Source organism: Lepidochelys olivacea, assembly GCF_965140295.1.
Source record: "Lepidochelys olivacea isolate rLepOli2 genome assembly, chromosome: 4".
Lineage (NCBI taxonomy): Eukaryota > Metazoa > Chordata > Testudines > Cheloniidae > Lepidochelys > Lepidochelys olivacea.
The window spans coordinates 85,340,595-85,361,857 of NC_140414.1; the positions used below are offsets into that span (position 1 = coordinate 85,340,595).

The following is a 21,263-nucleotide window of genomic DNA, read 5'->3' on the forward strand; positions in this document are numbered from 1 at the left end:
CTTCCTGAGTGGTCATGTTGTATGTTTCGCTGGGATTATGTTTTCCAATGTGTATTTGCATTTGTCAACATTGAATTTCACCTGCCATTTTGTTGCCAGTAACTCAGTTTTGTGAGATCTCTTTGTAACTCTTTACAGTCTGCTTTGGACTTAACTATCTTGAGTAATTTTGTATCATCTGAAAATTTTGCCACCACACTGTTTACCCTTTTTTCCAGATCATTTATGAATATGTTGAACAGCAGTGGTCCCAGTACAGACTCCTGGGTGACACCACTATTTACCTCTCTCTATTCTGAAAATTGATCATTTATTCCTACCATTTGTTTCCTATCTTTTAACCAGTTACGGATCAATTACTGCTTAGTTTGCTTAACTTTGGTCCAGGACTTTGCCAAAGACTTTCTGGAAGTCCAAGTACACGATATCACCCTTGTCCACATTTGTTGACCCCCTTCAAAGAATTGTAATAGATTGGTGGGGCATGATGTCCTTTTACAAAAACCTTGTTGATTCTTCGCCAACAAATTGTGTTTATCTATGTATCTGATAATTCTGTTCTTTACTATAGTTTTAACCAGTTTGCTTGGTACTGAAATTAGGCTTACCAGCCTGTCATTGCAAGGGTCGACTCTAGAGCCTTTTTTAAAAATTGGCGTCACATTTGCTATCCTCCAGTCATCTGGTACAGAAGCTGATTTAAATGATGGGTTACATACCACAGTTAGTAGTTCTGCAATTTCATATTTGAATTCCTTCAGAACTCTTGGGTGAATACCATCTAGTCCTAGTGACCTATTATTGTTTAATTTATCAATTTGTTCCAAAACCTCTTGTAATGACACCTCAATCTGAGACAGTTCATTAGACTTGTCACCTAAAAATAATGGCTCAGGTGTGAAGAATGATGCAAAGAATTCATTTAGTTTCTCCACAATGGCTGTATCTTCCTTGAGTGCTCCTTTAGCACCTTGATCGACCAATGGCCCCACTAAATGTTTAGCAGGCTTCCTGGTTCTGATGTCCTAAAAAAACATTTGCTGTTAGTTTTTGAGTCTTCAAATTCTCTTGTGGCCTGCCTAATTATACTTTTACACTTGACTTGCCAGAATTTATGCTCCTTTCTATTTTCCTCAGTAGGATTTAACTGTCAATTTTTTAAAGGATGCCTTTTTGCCTCTAACCACTTCTTTTACTTTGTTGTTTAATCATGGTGGCACTTTTTTGGTCCTCTTACTATGTTTTTTTTAATTTGGAATATACAGTTAATTTGAGGCTCTATTATGGTGTTTTTGAAAAGTTTCCACACAGCTTGCAGGCATTTCACTTTTGGGACTATACCTTTAAATTTCTGTTTAACTAGCTTCCTCCTTTTTGTGTAATTCCCCTTTCTGAAGTTAAATGCTCTGAGGTGGGCTTCTTTGGTGTTCCCAGATCTGCCGTCATTACCAGTAGCCTTAATATTGTTTACAAGTGAAGTTCCTTATGCTGTGTATTACCAGGAATCTTCTCCGGGGAAATATTTCAAAGAAGGGCAGCTGATGCCAAGGTTCTAATGGCCTACTGGTTTCCCATAGCACAAATCCTTCTCAAAGCACAAATTTTCCTGATTTATGAAGTGTTATCAAGTGTCATCATTTCTCCCAGAGAGTAAAAGAGCAGATTCATTCCTGATATAACTCCAATATATCTTGCTAAATAATAATTATATTATAACATAATTTTTATAAATAATTTTATGGTTTGGCCACTCTCTGTTTCCTCCTCTGGTATGCACACACCTGTGCAACAACAAAATTCTACACAGTGCTCCTTCTTAACTCAGTTGGTGAGAATTTACAAGCTTCTTGAAGTCTCTTTTGAACATGTTGCCTCAGAGCTCATGTAGCGTGGTATTCTCCCCAGAAATTTCAGTTGAAAAAGGTAGTCAGTGTTAGCATGGTGATTGACTCATTGAGAGAGTCCCAAACATTGCTTTATTTTTTCCCTCTAATTCAGCCTACAACCTTTTTTGGGAAAAAAACAAAAAAAAACAAAAAAACAATTTTTTACCTACCCAATCCCCAAAATGAAACCAGCTCCTGTGTCCGTGATCACACCTTAGTTAAGATACATCAAAAACAAAACTGCCTACATTTGCCAAAAGTTGCCATGCAGTTATATTTCAGTTCCTGCTGTTTTCCCTGTATCATAGTTTCAGGGTAATTGCACCATTATCCCCCTTCTCCCTAGTCTGCTCTTGGAGTGCCCAGTCAGGTCTTAGGTCTCCAGCCATTACCGATCTCTAGGCAGAGACCCTTATCCCACTCCAATCTCACTAGGGTTTTTGGAAGGGCACAGCTCCCTGCCTTACACTATGGGAAAGACCAGTGCCTGTGCATTGCTTTTTCTCCCAGGACTATGAACAGTATATTGCCAGAAATTCCAAGTTACTACACAGCTCTTTCTAAGCAAGCACATTTGTTCTTAAGGTAAAAGCATTATAGAGAAAACATCATAAATGTACCAGGAGTCACTCATCAGTCGTATGGGGACCTCTAAGGCCAAAAGCATTCCCACCCTTTTGAAAGTATTGGGAGCCCCATTGGACAGATGGTACTGTTCATTTCCTGGATCAGAAAGGCAGCGATGGGTCTGTTCAAGCTCATCCTTTTATACCAAAAGCCCTTTCTTTGTCTCCTACTCTCTGGAAAACCCAGCTTGAATCACTATACCAGGTGGTGCTTCTCTGGAGTTACTGACAATCCTCAAGGTAATCACCTCCACTGTTTTTAGTTCCTGGAGGAACTCTGGTAATTCTCACCCATGGAGCAGATGGAGCAGAACAACAGTCATACATGAAACCATACATTATTTTAACACAGGAGTATCCAAAGATACTACATGGGGTTGCAGTACCTTTCACACCTTATATTTAGACTAAGAAACAATTGTGATAGAGGTGTGGTATCTGGAAAATATTGACTTTTTAATCCTGATCACGGTAGTATGTGACATAGTTTTATAACATAGGATTCAGACAAAAGAATGCCTGTCCACACTTGTCAGCGAATTTGGCAAGAACTCTGCTAGCTACCCTGCCTACATTCTTATAGTTAGAATGGTTCTGGTCCCACTGTGGACAGAGTGTGTATCACAAATATTTTCACTTGTACTTTTAAAAAAATGCTGTTTTTTCTATGTAAGTGTAGTTCAATGTATTGGTTTCACGAATCTATGGAGGTTGAAAAAAATGTAAGATATTAAGAAAAAAAGGCAAACAGCTTTAAGGAGAACCTAAAATGTCACTTCCTGTTCCATTTGTTTATTTATTATTGTGTTTTAACATAGTCTTTTTCTTCCACAGGCATTTCTTATTCAAAACAGGAACAGGGACAACACCACTGTTCAGTACTGCAACACCAGGTTACACAATGGCATCTGGCTCTGTTTATTCCCCCCCTACTCGGCCACTACCTAGAAATACACTATCAAGAAGTGCTTTTAAATTCAAGAAGTCTTCAAAGTACTGTAGCTGGAAATGTACTGCACTCTGTGCTGTAGGAGTCTCAGTGCTACTGGCAATACTGCTATCCTACTTTATAGGTAAGTTCTAGTTTATATGATTATCGTCACCATAAAGCTGGATGTGTGTTTTGTTGGTTATGCATGGACTATGCCCAACTGTACAATATAAAGCTTTATTTTTATCAGTGGTTTCTGGTAACAGCTTAAACCTTCAGAGCAATTTAATTGAAACTCTCATTCTTTAGATAGGATCTAAAAAAAAATTAAGTACTTTGCAAGTATTTTTCAGCAGAATAGTAGTTGAAATACCTTTTAAAAAAAGATGATAAATCAGAAATGTCACATTTTTAAGATATATAAAATATAAGCTGTAAAAGCCTGTAATTCACACATAATTTCCAACATGTGCATTGTATATTCTGTTTTCCTCATTGTTTTCCATAAAGCATAACTTACCTTATTTAGCATTTAAAATTTTTATTGTTGTTAGTTATTATGATATCATGTATTTGTATTTATATAGTGATCCAAGGATTACTAAACACTTTAAGCAGAAACAGGTATTTATTATCTGTCTAAACAGATGATATAAGGACAAAAAAAATGGGAAAAATAATGTTTTTTCCTTTGTCTGTCCTATTTTTAAATGATTTTATATTTTGCCTCATTGTCTGTTAAATCATTTAAGTTATTTCTTCCTCTTCTTTCTTTCTACTTCCCTATTCAGGGTGGGTGAGTTTTATAGCCTTTTTCGAAGACTCATGCTCATCTCGTGTAAATTGGTCTCTCTAATGTCCTCTGATATCCGGTCCATGTAGCAAGTCTTTGGCCTCTCCCTTGGTCATTTTCCATCCACGATCATTGCAAGGACCATCCTACCAATATAACTCTCAGGTCTCCACTGAACATGTCCATACCATTGTAGCCTAGCCTCCCTCAACTTGTCTTCAACTGAGGCAATCTGCATTAGGTACCTCACATCCTTGTTTCATTTCCTGTCACAGTTTTGAACCATTTGATCATCTCAGCATCTTCATTTTTGTAGTGGAGAGCAGACTGATTTCTTTTCTTGTGGTGGGCCAAGTCTCTGTTCCATACATTAGGATGGGTTGAATTACAGTTCTATACACTTTACCTTTTAACTTTTATTGGCATCTTTTTATCACAGACAATTGGGGTCAGCTCATGCCACTTGCACCACGCAATTTAATATGATGCCAGGCATCACTCAGAAAGGCACTATTGTCAGCAACTATTGATCCTAAGTATTTACATTATTTCACTCTTCTAAGCTCTCTGCCTGTAATATCCTTTGTGGTGAGTCATCCTCCCTCAAGTTATCAAAGCCTCAGTCTTACTGATGCTCACTGTAAGTCCTGCCTGCCCAAAACTTTGTTGCCCACTTTTCAAAGTTAGTTTGCAAAGTCTCAAAATCTTCAGCACATATTTCTAAGGGTACATCTACACCACAAAAATGCCCTGCACAGAAGCAGCTCAGAGCCTGGGTCAACTGACTTGGGCTCGCAGGGCTTACACTGTGGGGCTACAAATAGCAGGGTAGATGTTCCCACTGAGCTGGAGAACAGGCTCTGAGACCCTTCTGCTGTGCTGAGTTTCAGAGCGTGGGCTGCAGCCCACTGTTGTTTTAAGCCCCATAGTGCAATTTCAGCAAGCCAGAGTCAGTTGACCCAGGCTCTGAGACGTGCTGACGCACTTTTTTTTTTTCAGTGTAGACATACCCTAAGGCTTCAGCGAATCACACATTCCAAGGTTGCTCCCTTCATATATTCTCACTTATCACACCAATAACAACTGCAAACAAAACAGAGCTCCAGGCTGAGCTCTGATAAAGGCCAATGTTTCCTGGAAATTCTTTGCTGTGAGCCCCATTTGATTTTGACTACAGTAATCACTCCATCATCCATATCCTGGATAAGACAGCCATATCCCTCTGGCACACCTCTCCTTCACAAACTGCACCAAGGTAATCTCTTGGTACACAATTGTATGACTTCTCCAAATCCACAAAGACCATACCCAGTTGCCTTCTCTTTTCTCTGAACTTTTCCATGAGGACTCAAAGAACAAATATGACATCAATTGTACTCCATCCCAGCATAAATCAATGCTGACCCTTCCAAATTTCCACTGTTCCACGCAGATGTTTTTCAATAATCTTCTCCCATGCTTTCATAGGATCTGATGTCATCTTAATTGGGCAATAATTACCACACAGTGCAGTATCTCCTTTATGTTTAAAAATGTGGACCACAAAGGTTTTGTGCCAATCATGTGACATTTTCTCTTTATCATTAAACAGACTTGTAAGATACTTGACACCTTCGTTTCCCAATAACTTAAATATCCTCCGATACTTCATCCAACCTAGGTGCTTTCTCCTTTTTCATTTTCCTAAGTGCCTCTACAATCTCTTCCTCTTTTATACACTCTGTTATGATCCTGTTCATTTAAGTTATTTAATTTCACAAATATTGAACATTAAGCATTATATAAATTTAGATATACCTAATTATGGGAGAGTGCTTCTTCTACTGATGTCGTTAAGAAAACTCATTGACTTCTATGAGAGTTGGATCAGGACCTTAATGTATTTTCTGCTACTTCTGTATCTATGATCAGTTTATGAATATTGGCACCTCTGAGCCCATGAATGGCTTTATGAGCTTTTTCAAGATCTATGATAAAAACTAACTTATCAAGTTAATACAAAAATTGTCTTTTTATCTGCAATATGAAGATCGGTAGAACTGAAATTAGTGTCTTGTTTGGTTAATAAGAAGTTTAAACCCCTGTGGTTCTGGAACAATAAATGTACAAGTCTAACTTTTGAAAGTCATATTTGTGGCTCTCTGATCCATATAGCCAGACAAGGGAGGAAAATATCAAGGGGGAAGTTATTCTTTTTTATCAATGTAAATTAATAATAAAACCTAGTGTGGCTTATGATCTATAAATCTTCATTGCCTTTGTTGAAACAGGCTTGTTAAATTTCAGTCCAAGCCACAGCTTAAGCTGAATAAAGTCTTTGAAGTAGCATTTACTTGGACTGAAGCCACTGTGAACAATGCAAGAAATTGGGCTGCTGAGTAATAGGAGAAATTCCTTTCCCCTGTGGCAGAGTACAACTCCCAAAGCAGCATTTCCAGTCTCCCTGTCAGCCTGGAGACCTGCATATGAATCCAGCTCAAGTCTCATGCATGGCAGACCAATCTGTTTCCTAGCTGAATTTTGTTTTTTCTTCATTGATCATACACACTGGTCTGTTTATATAAATAAGTGATTCAGAGGTAGGCTTCTGACATAAAATTTTTAAAATAATAATCACATTTATAAAACTTCAAGATTAAAAGTGCTCAGTCACAGACTTTGGGTCGGCATTTCTAGCTATTACAATCAAAAATATCTTTTATATATCAATGTCTGTTTGGGATTTGGGGAAGAGTTGGTACAATAATTTGAAGGTAATGGATGTAATTGCAATGTTCACATCTGCTAAAATTTTGAAGTGGCAGTTTTAGATTTTAGGCAGTATTAAATGTGAGACATCTCTGTGAGAAGAAGAGGCTGTAGAAGAGCAGTAAACGAAAGTAAAATACTAAGGGCTTGAAACAACAAAGAGCTAAAACACTTATGAGTTTGAATGTCACAAAAAGATAACTTTACTGGACTATTAGTGCCAAAGGCACATTCAGAAATATAGGCATGTCTAATTTGTCTATGTTCATGCATCCCCCAAAAAGGAATGTAACTTTCCAAGAAGAGAAAGTTTTCAGCCTTACACATTATTCACATACTATTGCTGAAAACAGGTGAAGCTGTTCTAAATTTCATGGGCATGAGCTAGTTTATATGCTTGCTGAAATAAACAATGCACAGGAGCCTCCTTCTATACATAGTCAATAGGGAGCTCTTTACCTACTGGTGATATTGTACACATTTCAGCTAACTCAGCAAACTGAATGTAAAATGCAGCACCCAGGGACACTTGCTAGAGGATTTTGGCTCCATAAAGCTATGAATGGATTACACTTATTCATATATGTGGCTTTCCTATCTCTGCAGATATAATATCAAAAATACCCCGTTTTTAATAAGCCATCCATGTATAATTCCATGTAAGTAATATAAGATGGAAATATTCTTCATTTTATTGAATTGTTTCATAACACCAAGTGTTAGAGAAAAGACTCAATGGAAAATTGCTGATAAAAAGTTAGATAGGAGTGTGGCACTGAGTGACATGTTTCTCAGCAAAACTAGGGGAGCACATCATGCTCTGACTTGTCCACTGAGGTGGCATGTGACATCTGTATGGCCAGTTTGTGACATGGTTTTTAAACTTCACAGAGAGTCATTGCCACAAGATATGAAATGCTGCTGCCAGTACTGCAAAATATGGCAGTACATATTGATATGGTCTGTAGTACTGCAGATGCAAGTAGTCTAATTTGTGATTGTGGCAGTCACAAATGGACATGAGCAAGGGAGGAAGTAATAGATCCCATCTCTAGCAATAGTGATGTAGCCTCTCAATCAGCTCCTTCCCAGAAAAGGAGAGAGATAAACAGGCCACGTCCAAGCTTATTTTTAGTCACTGAAGATATGGGGTGAAGCAAGTTGCTTTGGATTCCACTGCCCAGTACAAACACGATGCAGAAGAGACAGTTTGCTAGACCTCATCTCTACACCCACTTAACTGCGGAGTCATTTAGGCTAGCTAGTGATGGGGTGCTATAGTAAAAGCCTCAGCTGTCTTGTTGTGACCATGAGGAAGGTCATAAAAAATGATCAGGAGTCATAATTGTATTACAGTCTCAAGCAAAGAAAATATTGCACCCTGACTATATAAGGTCAAGTATCCTTTGATAATCTCTTAAACACACAAATAAATTATATATATTTGTTGTGTAACCCTTCTGCCAGGCCAAGTTAATAGCAGCTAGGGCCAGGTTCAATACATAGGGCTTCCCTCTCAACAACGCAATGCAAAGCTGGCTTGAGCCCCACCCAGTGACCTGGGAAAAATCTTACACACACCCCTGGATGCCTCAAAGAGGCAATACTTCCCCTCTTGCAAGCACAGAGTCTTGGTGTAGCAGAAAATCTTTAACAACAGGAGGTAAACGACATCAGCATTAAATTGGGAAAACACCACAACTAGGGTTCATAAACCAAACCATGAGCAAAGACCCATCCCAGCAAATTGGGGCATGTCCTTTCCCTTTAGTTCCTGAGTCCAGCAACCCAAAATCACCCAAACTCCCAAAAGTCCAACAACCCCAAAGTCTCTGTCCCTGGTCAGTGCCACCCCAGAGTTCCAAAGTTTATCTGCGGAGTCTTACCTCCCAGCCTGGGTGAAAATGGCAGTGTTAAGGGGCACCTTATGTGGCCCGAGGCTGACTGCCCCACCTCTCCGTGGAGTTCTGCTGCAGCCTGCACCACAAGCCGCTCCGCCAGCCACCTCGTGAGCTGCTCCAGCTGCCCCGCAAACTGCTCCGCTCCGCCAGCCACTCAGCAGTATATCTTTAGGGCCCCCCACTATTTAACACAGCACTCAGCAATTTCAGCTCTTAGTAATTTTAGCTCTTTAGTGATTTCAGCTTGTAGTGGGGGAGCCTCAGTGCTGGTGCACCATGTCCCAACTTGAATTCAGCTGAGCAGCCTGTAACTAGACTCGTAATAGAATCAAAATTAGCTCTGATATTCCACAGTGGAGAGAGGAGGCAATGCAACTGGTGTTTCAGGGCCCCACACCACCAGGTACAAATGTCTATCTCCAGCTTCTCTCATTTTACTGGGTTTTGGAACCCATGTCCCTTGTCTAGCGAGTGCTACTTAGCTGATGGCGAGTCTCTCCATCATAAAACAGTTCCACTGTCCTTGATTCACATAATCAGGGTAACAACACTTTATTCTTCCTGCCCCAATAATAGAGAAACTGAGGATCCCACAGCAGCCAAAGGGACTATTTGGGCTGCTGTGGGCTCATGCTAAGCGGGGTGTGTGTGCCTATGCAAACAAGATCAGCCCCTGAAGTTCTTTTCCACAACTTGCCACAATTCGCCACTAGATGTCAGGGTAGAGCTCATCCTGAGTCTGCTTACAGTTGTTAGCACTGATACATTTTTTAGTCTTACTTTTATAGTAGATGGTGGATGTCATGAACGTTTTTGACTTTGGATACAGGGTTGACACCCTGAAAAGGTAGAGAAAAACTGGGATAGACAAAGGAGATGTGGTGTAGAAAATGCAACAGGGAAACATGGAGCAACAAAGAGAGGAGGGAAGGAGGCCACATACAAGGGATTGGAAGATTGGATTGGAGCCAAAATATATTTCCAGATTAGGGGAGTGGATCCAATGAACAACTCCTTTGAAGTAAGATAGTGTGTGTGTGTGTGGGGCGGATATTAAAGAATATAAATACAAATTGCTTTGGTTTTGAGTAGAGAATGAACTTTAATTTCTTTTAGGAACTAGTGTAGTTAACTATTACACTACATTAACTATCATCAGTAATTGAATCTGTAGCCAAGATAGAACTCAGAGGAAAACCTACTCCAATCCCTCAACATTTTTTTAGATTCTTCAGTGATGGTACCTACGTGTATTCCACTTTAGATGGGCATGTGCTTGAGGCTGAAAGATTTTTGCTAGCCGCATCTGTTTGTCCACACTTGTACTCTTCTCCTCCTCATGCTCTGAACGGAGGGCATAAGGGGCAGTGCAGACCAACTGCCTCTCCAGTTCCTTTCTACCACTTGTAGTCTGAGACGGAACCTCTTCAGTGTCCGCAGCATTAGCTCGCATTCTTCACACTTGTAATTATGTATAATGGTTTTTAGATAAATACATTTTAGACAGTTTTATAGCTAATGTAGTTTTTAGTGGTTCAAAACTCCAGGGGTCTTCTCCTTAGCCGGCCTCTCCCCCATCCCTAAGAGGGCACCTACTATGTCCAAGGATCCTGGGATTCAATTGTTCTGTCTTTGGGCCTTTCTGGTTAGTGATGACCACTAGAAATGCCTCTGCTGTCATCTCTGGAAAACCCACATCCCCTCAAAGTGCAACATTTGCTGATCCATTCCAAGCAGAATCTGCCCAGCCTGTGAGTCTAGGCTATGGCTGGCAATAGACTGATCTATTAGAGTTCTTTGAGGGAGGTCAACAAACATGTGGGCAAGGGTGATCCAGTGGACTTTCAGAAAGCCTTTAACAAGGTCCCTGACCAAAGACTCTTAAGACTCTTAAGTCTTGGTCCCTGACCAAAGACTCTTAAGCAAAATAGGCAGTCATGGATTAGTAACTGGTTAAAAGATATGAAACAAAGAGGACGAATAAATTGTCAGTTTTCAGAATGGAGAGAAGTAAATGGTTATGTCTCCCAAGAGTCTGTACTGGGACCAATGCTATTCAACATATTCATAAATGATCTCGAAAAAGGGGTAAACAGAGAGGTGGAAAAATTTGCAGATGATACAAAATTATTCAAGATAGTTAAGTCCAAAGCAGACTGTGAAGAGTTACAAAGGGATATCACAAAATTGGGTGACTGGGCAACAAAATGGCAGATGAAGTTCAGTGTTGGTAAATGCAAAGTAATGCATTTGGAAAACATAATCTCAATTATAAATACAAAATGATGAGATCTAAATTAGCTATTGCCACTCAGGAAAGAGATATTGAAGTCATTGTGGATAGTTCTCTGCAAACATCCGCTCAACGTACAGCATCAGTCAAAAAAGCCAACAGAATGTTAGGAGCCATTAGGAGAGGCATAGATAACAAGACAGAAAATATCATTATACCACTATGTAAACCTATGTACTCCCACCATCTTGAATACTGCATGCAGTTATGGTCATCCCATCTCAAAAAAGATGCATTAGAATTGGAAAAGGTAGGGAGAAGGGCATCAAAAATTATTATGGGAACAACTTCAGTCTGAGGAGAGATTAATAAGACTGGGACTATTCAACTTGGAAAAGAGATGTCTGGGGGGGGTGGGTGGGAATATGATAGAGGTCAAAAAATCATGAGTGGCGTGGACAAAGTGAATAGGGAAGTGTTATTTATCCCTTCACATAACAAAAGAACCAGAGGTCACCCAATGAAATTAATAGACAAATTAATAGGCATAACAGGTTTAAAACAAACAGAAGGAAGTATTTCTTCACACAATGCACAGTCAACCTGTGGAACTCATTGCTGGGGGTTGTCACACAGGCCAAAACTATAAATTAAAAAAAGAATTAGATAAGTTCATAGAAGATAGGTTCATCAATGGCTGTGTAGTGAGGTGGTGTGGCTCCCTGCCACCCCAGAGAGGGACGAGCCCATCTGGGTGCCGGAGTGGGTGGAGCTAGGGAGCTCTGAGTCCGCCCCTCAGAGGGTGAGGCGGTGACCTGGAAGTATAAAAGCTCGTCCTCAGCACTCACTGGGAAGCCACCCGCGGCCCCAGGTGCATGCAAGGACTAGCCCGACCTATCCTGCGCCTGCTACCCGGAGGAGTTGCCGGACCTGTCCTGCACCCGCTACCCGGAGGAGTCGCCAGGCCTGCCGCTTGCCTGCTACCCTGAGGAACCCAGGGTGCTGGACGCCCCAGAGGACACAGCCTGGACCCAGGTACCCCAAGAGGGGGAATCAGGAAGTAGCCCGGGGCAGCCGACCGTAGTCTGGCTGAGGCACTGCCAGAGCCTATGACAGTGTGTTGCGGCCAGGAGCCCCACTGACACAGCAGCAGGTCTTCTGCCACTGCTAGGGCCCCTGGCTGGGATGCAGTGGAGTGGGAAGGCCTGTGTCCCCCCTGCCACCCAACTCGTGGATGGCAGTCTTCCCCCGCTTCCAGGTCCTTTAGAGGCCTGAGCTACTGACTTGGTTGCACTGCCCTGATCCAGGGCCTGGGCCTGCTAGCATTAGTGTGTTTGCTCAGCCCCTGCCAGAGGGCCTGAGACCTGACTTCTTGTTGTCCCGCCCTGACCTAGGGCCCAGGCTTATGATGTTTGTTTCAGTTGCCGCAAGGGCTGCCGAGGGAGACTCCTGTGGCCGGACTAATTTCCCCAAACATTATCTGTGTGTCGTGAGCTGGTGTGGCTCCCCGCCACCCTGGAGAAGGTCGAGCCCTGGTTAGCAACTTTACATTTGGTGGAGAATGTGGGCACGATCCCTTGGCCCCTGTGAGAAGGGGTCTGAGGAGGAGAGCCACCCCAAGAGAGCCATGGAGATGGATCAGCTAATTAAGCTCCAGGAGTGACAGCAGGCTGCCACCCAGCTCCAGCAGCAGCAGTGGCTCATTCAGCAGCTAGGAGCAGCAGCAGTCCCTCCTCCATACATCAGACAGATTGAGAAGCACCCCTCTGAGTACACTGCTTTTTGGCTCCAAGGTTGATAGGCGAAGAGCAAAGCACCCCTCCAAATGGGGACATAAAGAGAGTAGGAAACTCTTACAAAAAGTGAGAAACCCCCCTCTAGATCCTCATCCGAAAAGAGGACCTCTTCTCCTACACCCATCAAGTTACACTCCATGCCCCGGTACAGGAGTGTCAGGAGCTTACAAGGAGTATGGTATGCTGTTCTCCTGGCTCTGAAGGGAAAGAGCGTCCTGAAATCAATGATAACCACAGGAGTGGGACTGTCCTTAGTACTGACAAGAGAAAAATGACAGCGAAGGCCTCCAATTTCATTGGTACCGACAACCGGAAAAGGGGTTGTTGGTACCGAAGACCGGGACAATACCAACAGTGCTGGCACCACAAAAGAAACAAGTCCTATCCACTCCTTTGCTTCAGGAGATAAATACTCTCCACCTCAGGCTGTTGCCAAGTACGTGGACCTAGGAATTCCTAGGAACTGATCCTTACCAGGGACGTCCACACATCAGTGGTTTAGGGCATGCATATGTATTGTCATCTACCAGCAGGGGTATAATAAGGCCCCCAGTACTGATGGGTGCCATGGATTTGAAGTCTCCTCCTCCAACTTGGGCATCCGTTGGAGAGTGTCGCCCCTCCCATCAAGGGAAGGAGTCAGACCACACAGAGGATCCAGTGTCATGGGCACTGTCCCTCTCACCTACAAAGGACTATGCATCTCAGGACCTATGGACCTTTCTCCATGGGAACTGCCCAATTTCAGTTTCACCCCTCACACTGGCCCTACTGAGCTTTAGGGGCTCCATACATGCAACATCCCAAATCCTATCCTCCCACTTGGAATCTAGAGTATCCTCCTCTCTCTGAGAAGATCCTACACCTCCACAAGATCTAATAGACGAAGAGGAGGAACCAGATCAGGTGGAATCACCAGCTCCACCAGGGTTGTCATCTTCATCCCCTTACAAGGCAATTGCACTAGCCTTGCCATCACTGCCTGACTACTACAGGTGATGTCAAGATCTACTGATCTATACCCCAAATCCCACTGGAGGAAGTGTAGGACACCCCCCTGATAAACTATTGGACATTTTCCTGACCATTGGTCCCAGTAAGGTGGCACTTCAAATTAGCGAAGCCCTCTTAGACTACGGCAGTCTGGCACACTCCAAAAAGTACAAAGCAGATGTACTTTATGCCATCTAAGGGAGCAGTATTTTTATTTACACACCCTAATTCGCTAGTCATCCCAATTATCACTGAAAAAATCAGACAATAGCACCATAGAGCTACACCTTCTGAAAAGGAAGTTAAATGCTTTGACCTCTGAGAAAGAGTCTTTTACTTTGGCAGGCTTATACTTCCATAGTGAACTATGAAGCCTTAATGTTATAATATGATTTTTATTATGTTTACAGAATTCACTAACAAATGCTTCCAAGAGGGCCAGCTGCAGTTCCAAGCTCTCACTGAAGAGGATAAAGGGCTAGCCAGATTGGCCCTCCAGTCCTCAGTCAATGCAGCAGATACAGTCTCCTGCTCAATGGTGTCTGGCATCATGGCTCTAGTCCTCCAGGTTTCCCAAAAAAGTCCAATCCACGGTGGAGGATCTGCCCTTTGAAGGAAACAATTTGTTGAGTGAAAAGACATATGAGTCACTGCATTCCCTAAGGACTCAAGGGCTACCCTCCACTTGGTGAGCATCTATACTCTAGCACCTTAGATAAAATACCAGAAATCTGAGTCCTACGAACAACAACTAGCCCCTCAACCCACCTATCAAATGGCTTACAAGCTGCCTGGAAGCAGCAGAGAGTGCAGTGTAGCAAACATAATCCTGATCCTCCTTTCAACCCTGGCCATCCACCAGGAAACACTTTTGACAGGACATTGAGAGCTGCAAATCAGTCCCTCTGCCACATCTATTTGTTCGGGACTCTGGAACTCAGTTTGGGGGATGCTTAACTTGCGTTTCTGAGACCTGTCTCCTGATAATGACATAAATGGGTCCTGGAAATAATCACCACTAATTACACCATAGAGTTCCTCTCCCTTCCTTCCCCAAACCTCCCCTTTGTGTCTCCCTTTAGTGGCTCCTCTCACAAGAGGTTGCTCAGGCAAGAAGTAAACTCCCTGTTCTACCTGGGAGCTGTAGAACCGGTAGCTCCTCAGCACAGGGGAAAGGATTTTATTTGAAATACTTCCTTGTCTCCCAGAAGAAAGGAGATGCATTTTGGATCTCAGATGGTTGGATGTCTACATCTTCAGCTTGAAGTTCAGGATGATCACCTTGGCCTCCATAACTTCCTCACTGGACAAGGGCAGTTGGTTCATAACTCTTGACTTAAAGAACACTTATTTTCATATAGACATCCAGCCTGTGCACAGGAGATTCACTCTGGGTCAGGATCTCTACCAATACAAAGTGTTCCCTTAGGCTCTCAACAATCTCAAGAGCATTCACAAAGATGCTATTGGTAGTGGCAGCCCATCTCTGCCACCATAACTTGTGAGTTTTTCTTTATCTAGATGACTGCTTATGCACAAGGAAATCTCATCAAGAAGTATGGGTGACAACCTTATCTGTACTCAATTTCCTACATTCCTTGGGACTTTGAGTAAACATAGACAAGTCCATTTAGTTCCCATACAGACTGTAGACTTCATGGAGGTGACCCTGGACTCTATCAATGTCAAAGCGTACCTACCGCAGAACAGATTTCCAGCTATGGAGGATCTCATCATTCAACTTTGTCTGAGCCTCCAGATGACAGTTCAGACCTGTCTTATAGCCTCACATACTTCTACTTACGTGGCATCCTTCGTGAAACTCCATCTTTGTCTTTAGGCTTGGTTACAGACAATTTATGTGCCAAACAAGCACAGGATAAACTAGTCTTGCTCTTCCACAGAGTTCAGGCTTCTCTCTCCTGGTGGGAGAACAAAGAGATCGTTTGTATGGAGGTTCCCTTTGTTCCTTCCCCACCCATCTAAAGATGCCTCTGGTTCCCCACCGTAGTTCAGTGTGGATGAACGTAGAGCACAAGTTACATGGAACCTCCAGGAATCCCAGTTATACATAAACCTTTTGGATCTATAGGCAGGACTTGAGGCATGCAAAGAATTCCAGTTGTTCATTCAGACCTTGCATGTCCAAGACAAGATCACCAGCAGCATATTACATCTGCAAACAAGGAGGAGAAAGATCCATCCCTTTTTGGATAGGTGCAATCAATCTGTGGAACTGGTATATCCACCACCCAATCACCCTGTCATCAGAACACCACCTATGAGTACAATGTTAGTTTATAATCTCCGCAGGCATATCTTTAGGGGACCATGAATGGTGGTAAAGAACATATTTTATCAATGGGGGTCCCCATTTTCAGATCTCTTTGTGTCTCAAGAAGAAATGCCCAGCCTACTGCTCCAAGGTTGCGCAAGTCACGGCTCCAGAGGGATGCATTTCTAGTTCAGTGGCCAGGGCTACACCATCCCACCAATCCCTCTCTTAGCTTGAATTTTGAGGAAGATTAAGCAAGAAGCATCAGTGATCTTAATTGGTCTTAAATGGCCCAGTTAATTCTAGTTCCCCAACATACTCCAGATTTCAGCACATCCATGCATCTGAGTCCAACTTTTCCTGGAGTTGTTGACTCAGGACATAGGCAAGAACAAACACCCCAATCCAGCATCCCTACATCTAACAGTCTGATAGCTGGATAGATGGTGAATCTGGAAAACTCACACTTGAAGATGGTAGAGTCTATCCTTAGCAATCTAGGAAGGTTTCCACCAGGAAGTGCTACATAGTAAAGTGGAAGAGGTTTTCTATCTGGTGCCAACATTTCCAGATAATCACAGAGAGTGATTGACATCCCTGACATTTTGGACTACCTTCTGACCTTAAAAACGTCAGGACTATCATTTGGCTGCCTGTGGATGCACTTAGCCACGTCCAGCAGAAAACTGCTTGGTCTTCAGCCGTCCTATTACAGTATGGTTTCTGAAAGTTGTCATCAGAATCTTTTCTCCGATAACTACACCATTATGGAACCGCAGTCTACTCCTATTAACATTATTTGCTCCATCTGAACCCTTAGCCTATGCTCCTTAGCCCTCCTGTCTATAAAGGTTGCCTTTTTGGTTGCCATCACCTCAGTGAGAAGAATAGGTGAACTGGAGGTCCTTATGACTGATCCATCTTACACTGTCTTCCATAGCGAGAAAGTTTCCCAGAAATTATGCCCAAGATCTCAGGTGGATTTCAGGCTGCCTCCTACACTGTTACAAGTTAACAATGACCCCCTCCACTACAGTATGTGAGAGCCCACTGAACTAGAGACCAAGTTGCATCAGTAGCCTGCTTTTAAGATGTCCCTCTCCTGGATATCAGCAAAGCAGAAACATGGGGCTCTGGTCACACTTTTGCGAGACAGACAGAATGCGCATGTGCATGCTTCTACAGCTGATGCATCTTTTGGCAAGGCAGTCCTCCGATCCTTGCACCCTCTTTCTTAATGAATACTGATGAGTCACCCAGAATGGTCTACCTATTACTCCTGGAGGAATTCTGAGCAAAAAAAATTTAAAAATTCTGTGCCCAATATGTTAAAATTCTGCATATTTTATTTGTCAAAATAACACTATATAATCGCTCTAGTTTCAATTATTTTGGTAATTTATTTCAAAATACCTGTCAGCAGCTATGTCTGTAAAAATACAGACAACAACAAAAAATACCCCAGGAGTCGAGAGTTAAAGAAACCCCAATGACAACCCCAGTTCCTGTTTCTCTGTCCTCTTCCCCCCACCCCAAATACCCATACCCCTTCTCCCCAGAGCCCAACTGCAGGGCCCGCCGGGCCCAGATACCCGTATCTCTTCCCCTCCAGACCCCAGCTGCAGGGTTCCTCCCCATCCCAGAAACCCATACCCCCTACCCCCAAAGACCCTGGATCCAGAGGGAGAAACAGCCTGATGCTGCATCCTGGGCTTGTAGGGAGTTTCCTGCACACCACCTTCTTCCTTCAGTACATGCTGGGAACTGCAGCTGCCCGGAACCCTCCAGCTCCATCCCCTTTCCCCCAGCAGTGTCTTCTACTTGCAAGCTGGAGAGTCAGGCTCTGCTGGGTCCAGTAGCCCCTAGTGGCAGCCAGCAGCTCTTCAGCTCCAATCTTGTGGTGGGGACGGGGGGGAGAAATTCTGCACAGAACATTAATTATGCACTAATTCTGCATTGTGCAGCGGTACAGAATTCTCCCAGGAGTAACACATCATTCAAGGAAGAAAGGTTTCTTACCTTCTACAATAACTGGAGTTCTTTAAGATGTATGGTTCCTATTTGTGTTCTACTACCCGTCCTCCTTCCTCTCTGCTGTGGAGCCTTGCCCTAAGACTTTGTGTGGTAGTAAGGTAACTGGAGAAGTGGTCAGTCCATGCCACCTGTTGTGTTTCCAGTTCAGAGCACAAGAAGGAGAAGGGTGCAGACTGCTAGCATAAATCTTCTGATCAGGTGCATGGAGCACATGTGTATACAGATTGGGACACCTTTTGAAGAATTCCACTTCCTGTACAAAGTAAGCAACTTTTCTATCCCCTTCAAAACTTCTGTGTTCCCTTGCCCTTTTTGAAGAGTGGGAGCAACTATATTAAATTGAAGCCATGAAAAAGAAAGTAAATATAAGGTTGCACATGTAATCTTAATTTGCCCTCCTTGCCCATATGGATTAATATAGTCTTGCCCAGCTTTGCATAGGAAGACTGTGTCCAGGGCCGGTGCAACCACTAGGCGAACTAGGCGGTCGCCTAGGGCGCCCAGTGGTTGGGGGCAGCCAAAAGTGTGCTCCGGGGAGGCAGTGGAGCGGAGAAGAGCTGGAGCAGAGGGGCGCAGGGAGGGCCTCCTGCAGCAACTAATGGGGGGGCAGTGCACAGGGGAACCGCTACCTGCCCCAGCTCACCTCTGCTCCACCTCCTCCTCAGAGAGCACCGCCCTGCCCTGCTTCTCTCCCTCCCAGACTTGGATGCCAGACAGCTGATTGTCACCGCAAGCCTGGGAGGCGGGAGAAGCGTCGGCGTGCTCGGGGAGCAGGCGGAGCAGAGGTGAGCTGAGGCGGGGAGTTGCCGCATGGCTCCCCGGGCTGAGGGGAGGGGGGAACTGCTGCAGGGGGGGGGCGCCTCAGGGCGGAGGAGGGGTGCAAAGTGGAAGTTTCGCCTAGGGCGCAAAACATCCTTGCACCGGCCCTGGCTGTGTCAAAACCAGAAACAGAACCCAGCTCTCCTGGGTTGCAGGGCAGTGCCTTAAACACAAAATAAATACATTTTTTTTCTTGTTACCCTCTGTTTCATTCACAGTCCATCATTGACGGAGGGATAGCTCAGTGGTTTGAGCATTGGCCTGCTAAACCCAGGATTGTGAGTTCAATCCCTGAGGGGGCGATTTAGGGATCTGGGGCAAAAATTGGGGATTGGTCCTGCTTTGAGCAGGGGGCTGGATTAGATGACCTCCTGAGGTCCCTTCCAACCCTGATATGCTATGATTCTATGTGCACTGAATGAATGAGGCAGTGGTTCTGTAGAACAAATCATGTATCATATGTAGGGCTCTGTGTCAGTCACGGAGGTCACAGAAGTCATGGATTCCACGACCTCTGTGACTTCTGCAGGGGCCAGTGTGGTTGACCCCAGGGCTGCCCAAGCAGATGGCTCGGGACCATCTCCTGGAGCAGCCCCGGGGACAGCCACACCAGTTGCTGTCCCTGGGCAGCACTTCCCGGTGGGCTGGAGCAGCCACAGTCTGTGGCCCCGGGTAGCGGTTTCCAGACAGCAGGAGCAGCAGCAGTCCCCAGCCCGCTGGCCGGAATGTCCATGGCCCCAGCAGCAGTCCACGGCCAGTCAGCTGGAGCAGGTGCAGTCTGTGGCCCCCGGCAGCTAGAGCCGCTAGCCCCAGGTGCCCCCTCCCCAGCAGCACACACCTTCACGTGCCCTCCAGCAGCAGCCCCCCCCACCACACACGCAGTGTGACCCCTCCCCCCATTTAACACAGGTATTTTTAGTATAAGTCATGAATTTTTGTTGTCCATGACCTGTCTCTGACTTTTTTAAAAATACCCATGACTAAATCATAGCCTTAACCATATGGTAGATGTACATGGGGGCCAAATGAAAGTTATATGCATAACCTTAATTTAGGAATTTACTAATTTTTGAGAAATTGACTGTTCAGCCTTAATCTTCATTTATGTGGTTATTAAGAAAGCAACCTGAAAATCAATCACTGAGCCATATTGATCCCAGTCACCATCAGCATTTGAATTCAGAACCTCAGCACTAACCTCTACCACTTGAACTAAAGGAGTAACTGGGAGCAGTAGTAGTATGCCCTTCTTGGAGATGCCTCATGAACAGACTAAGTTAACTTGGGTGGATCATGGGATCTCAGTGCCTCTTGTGCTAGACACAGACTCTCTTTGGCAAGTGGTTCTCCAGAGTCAGTTATGCTAATTTCTTGGCACCGTCTCAGTCAATCCAGATGGATCCAGAAATGTTGTACCAGGCATGGAGCTACTTTGGCAAGCAGATCTCCTAAATCAGTGCTGGACTTTCGCAGTACCAGACTTAGTCAACTGGGCTTGTTTTCCTGTGTCTGTTAAATATGTTTCTATTAGCATAAAACATTCTTTTACAATAGTGGAACGAATGCCCTGTTCAATCCACCTTCTCTGCAGTTCTGACTTCTTAGCAGTTATCTGTCATACTTTCAAGTCTATTTGCATTTTATGAACGTTTTACCCTCAGCGTACCTTGAAATTATTGTATTAGCCTTAGCTCTGCAGCCAAGGGTCAAGAAAAAAAAATATTATATATATATATGCCAGCCAGTCATTCTTCATGATAGAGCAAATATTCAAATATCAATGACAACATGAAATGCATTTTGTCATTTTTTTGCTTTATTTTTGTAATATAAATGCTATTTTATTAAATTAAAAAGCCCAGTAATGCATGAGACCATTTTTCATTACTACTTTCTTATGAACTCTTAGGTAAATCCATTCTGTACAGCGTAGAAGGGTGAGATTTAGATCTAACAACTGAAACATGTAATGGGAAAATACATATTGTAGCTTATATTTCACTGTGTTAAATATACCGGTAGGTGAAATTTAAATTTCTGGCTTATCAATATGACTTATATTGTGGCAGAAAGGTCAAAAGGATGTCAGGGAGAAAAATCCAAATGACACAAGAAGGGCAAAAGTCAAGGAAATACAGTATTTTTTTTAAAGTCCTGTCTTAGGCATTGTTTGATAATTTCATATAATTTCCTCATTTTAGTGTAAATAGCTAGAACTATGCTTGTGT

At 43.4% G+C, this 21,263-nt stretch overlaps 1 protein-coding gene across 2 annotated transcripts in view; it reads left to right on the forward strand.

The window, feature by feature from the left end:
- The window catches only part of TENM3 (teneurin transmembrane protein 3), a 615,209-nt gene that overhangs the window by 430,934 nt on the left and 163,012 nt on the right, over positions 1-21,263 (forward strand). For both annotated transcript variants that reach the window (XM_084626411.1, XM_084626412.1), the window contains one exon: positions 3,347-3,585. In XM_084626411.1, coding sequence (XP_084482537.1) covers positions 3,347-3,585 — 239 coding nt within the window. The remainder of the gene's footprint in view (positions 1-3,346; positions 3,586-21,263) is intronic.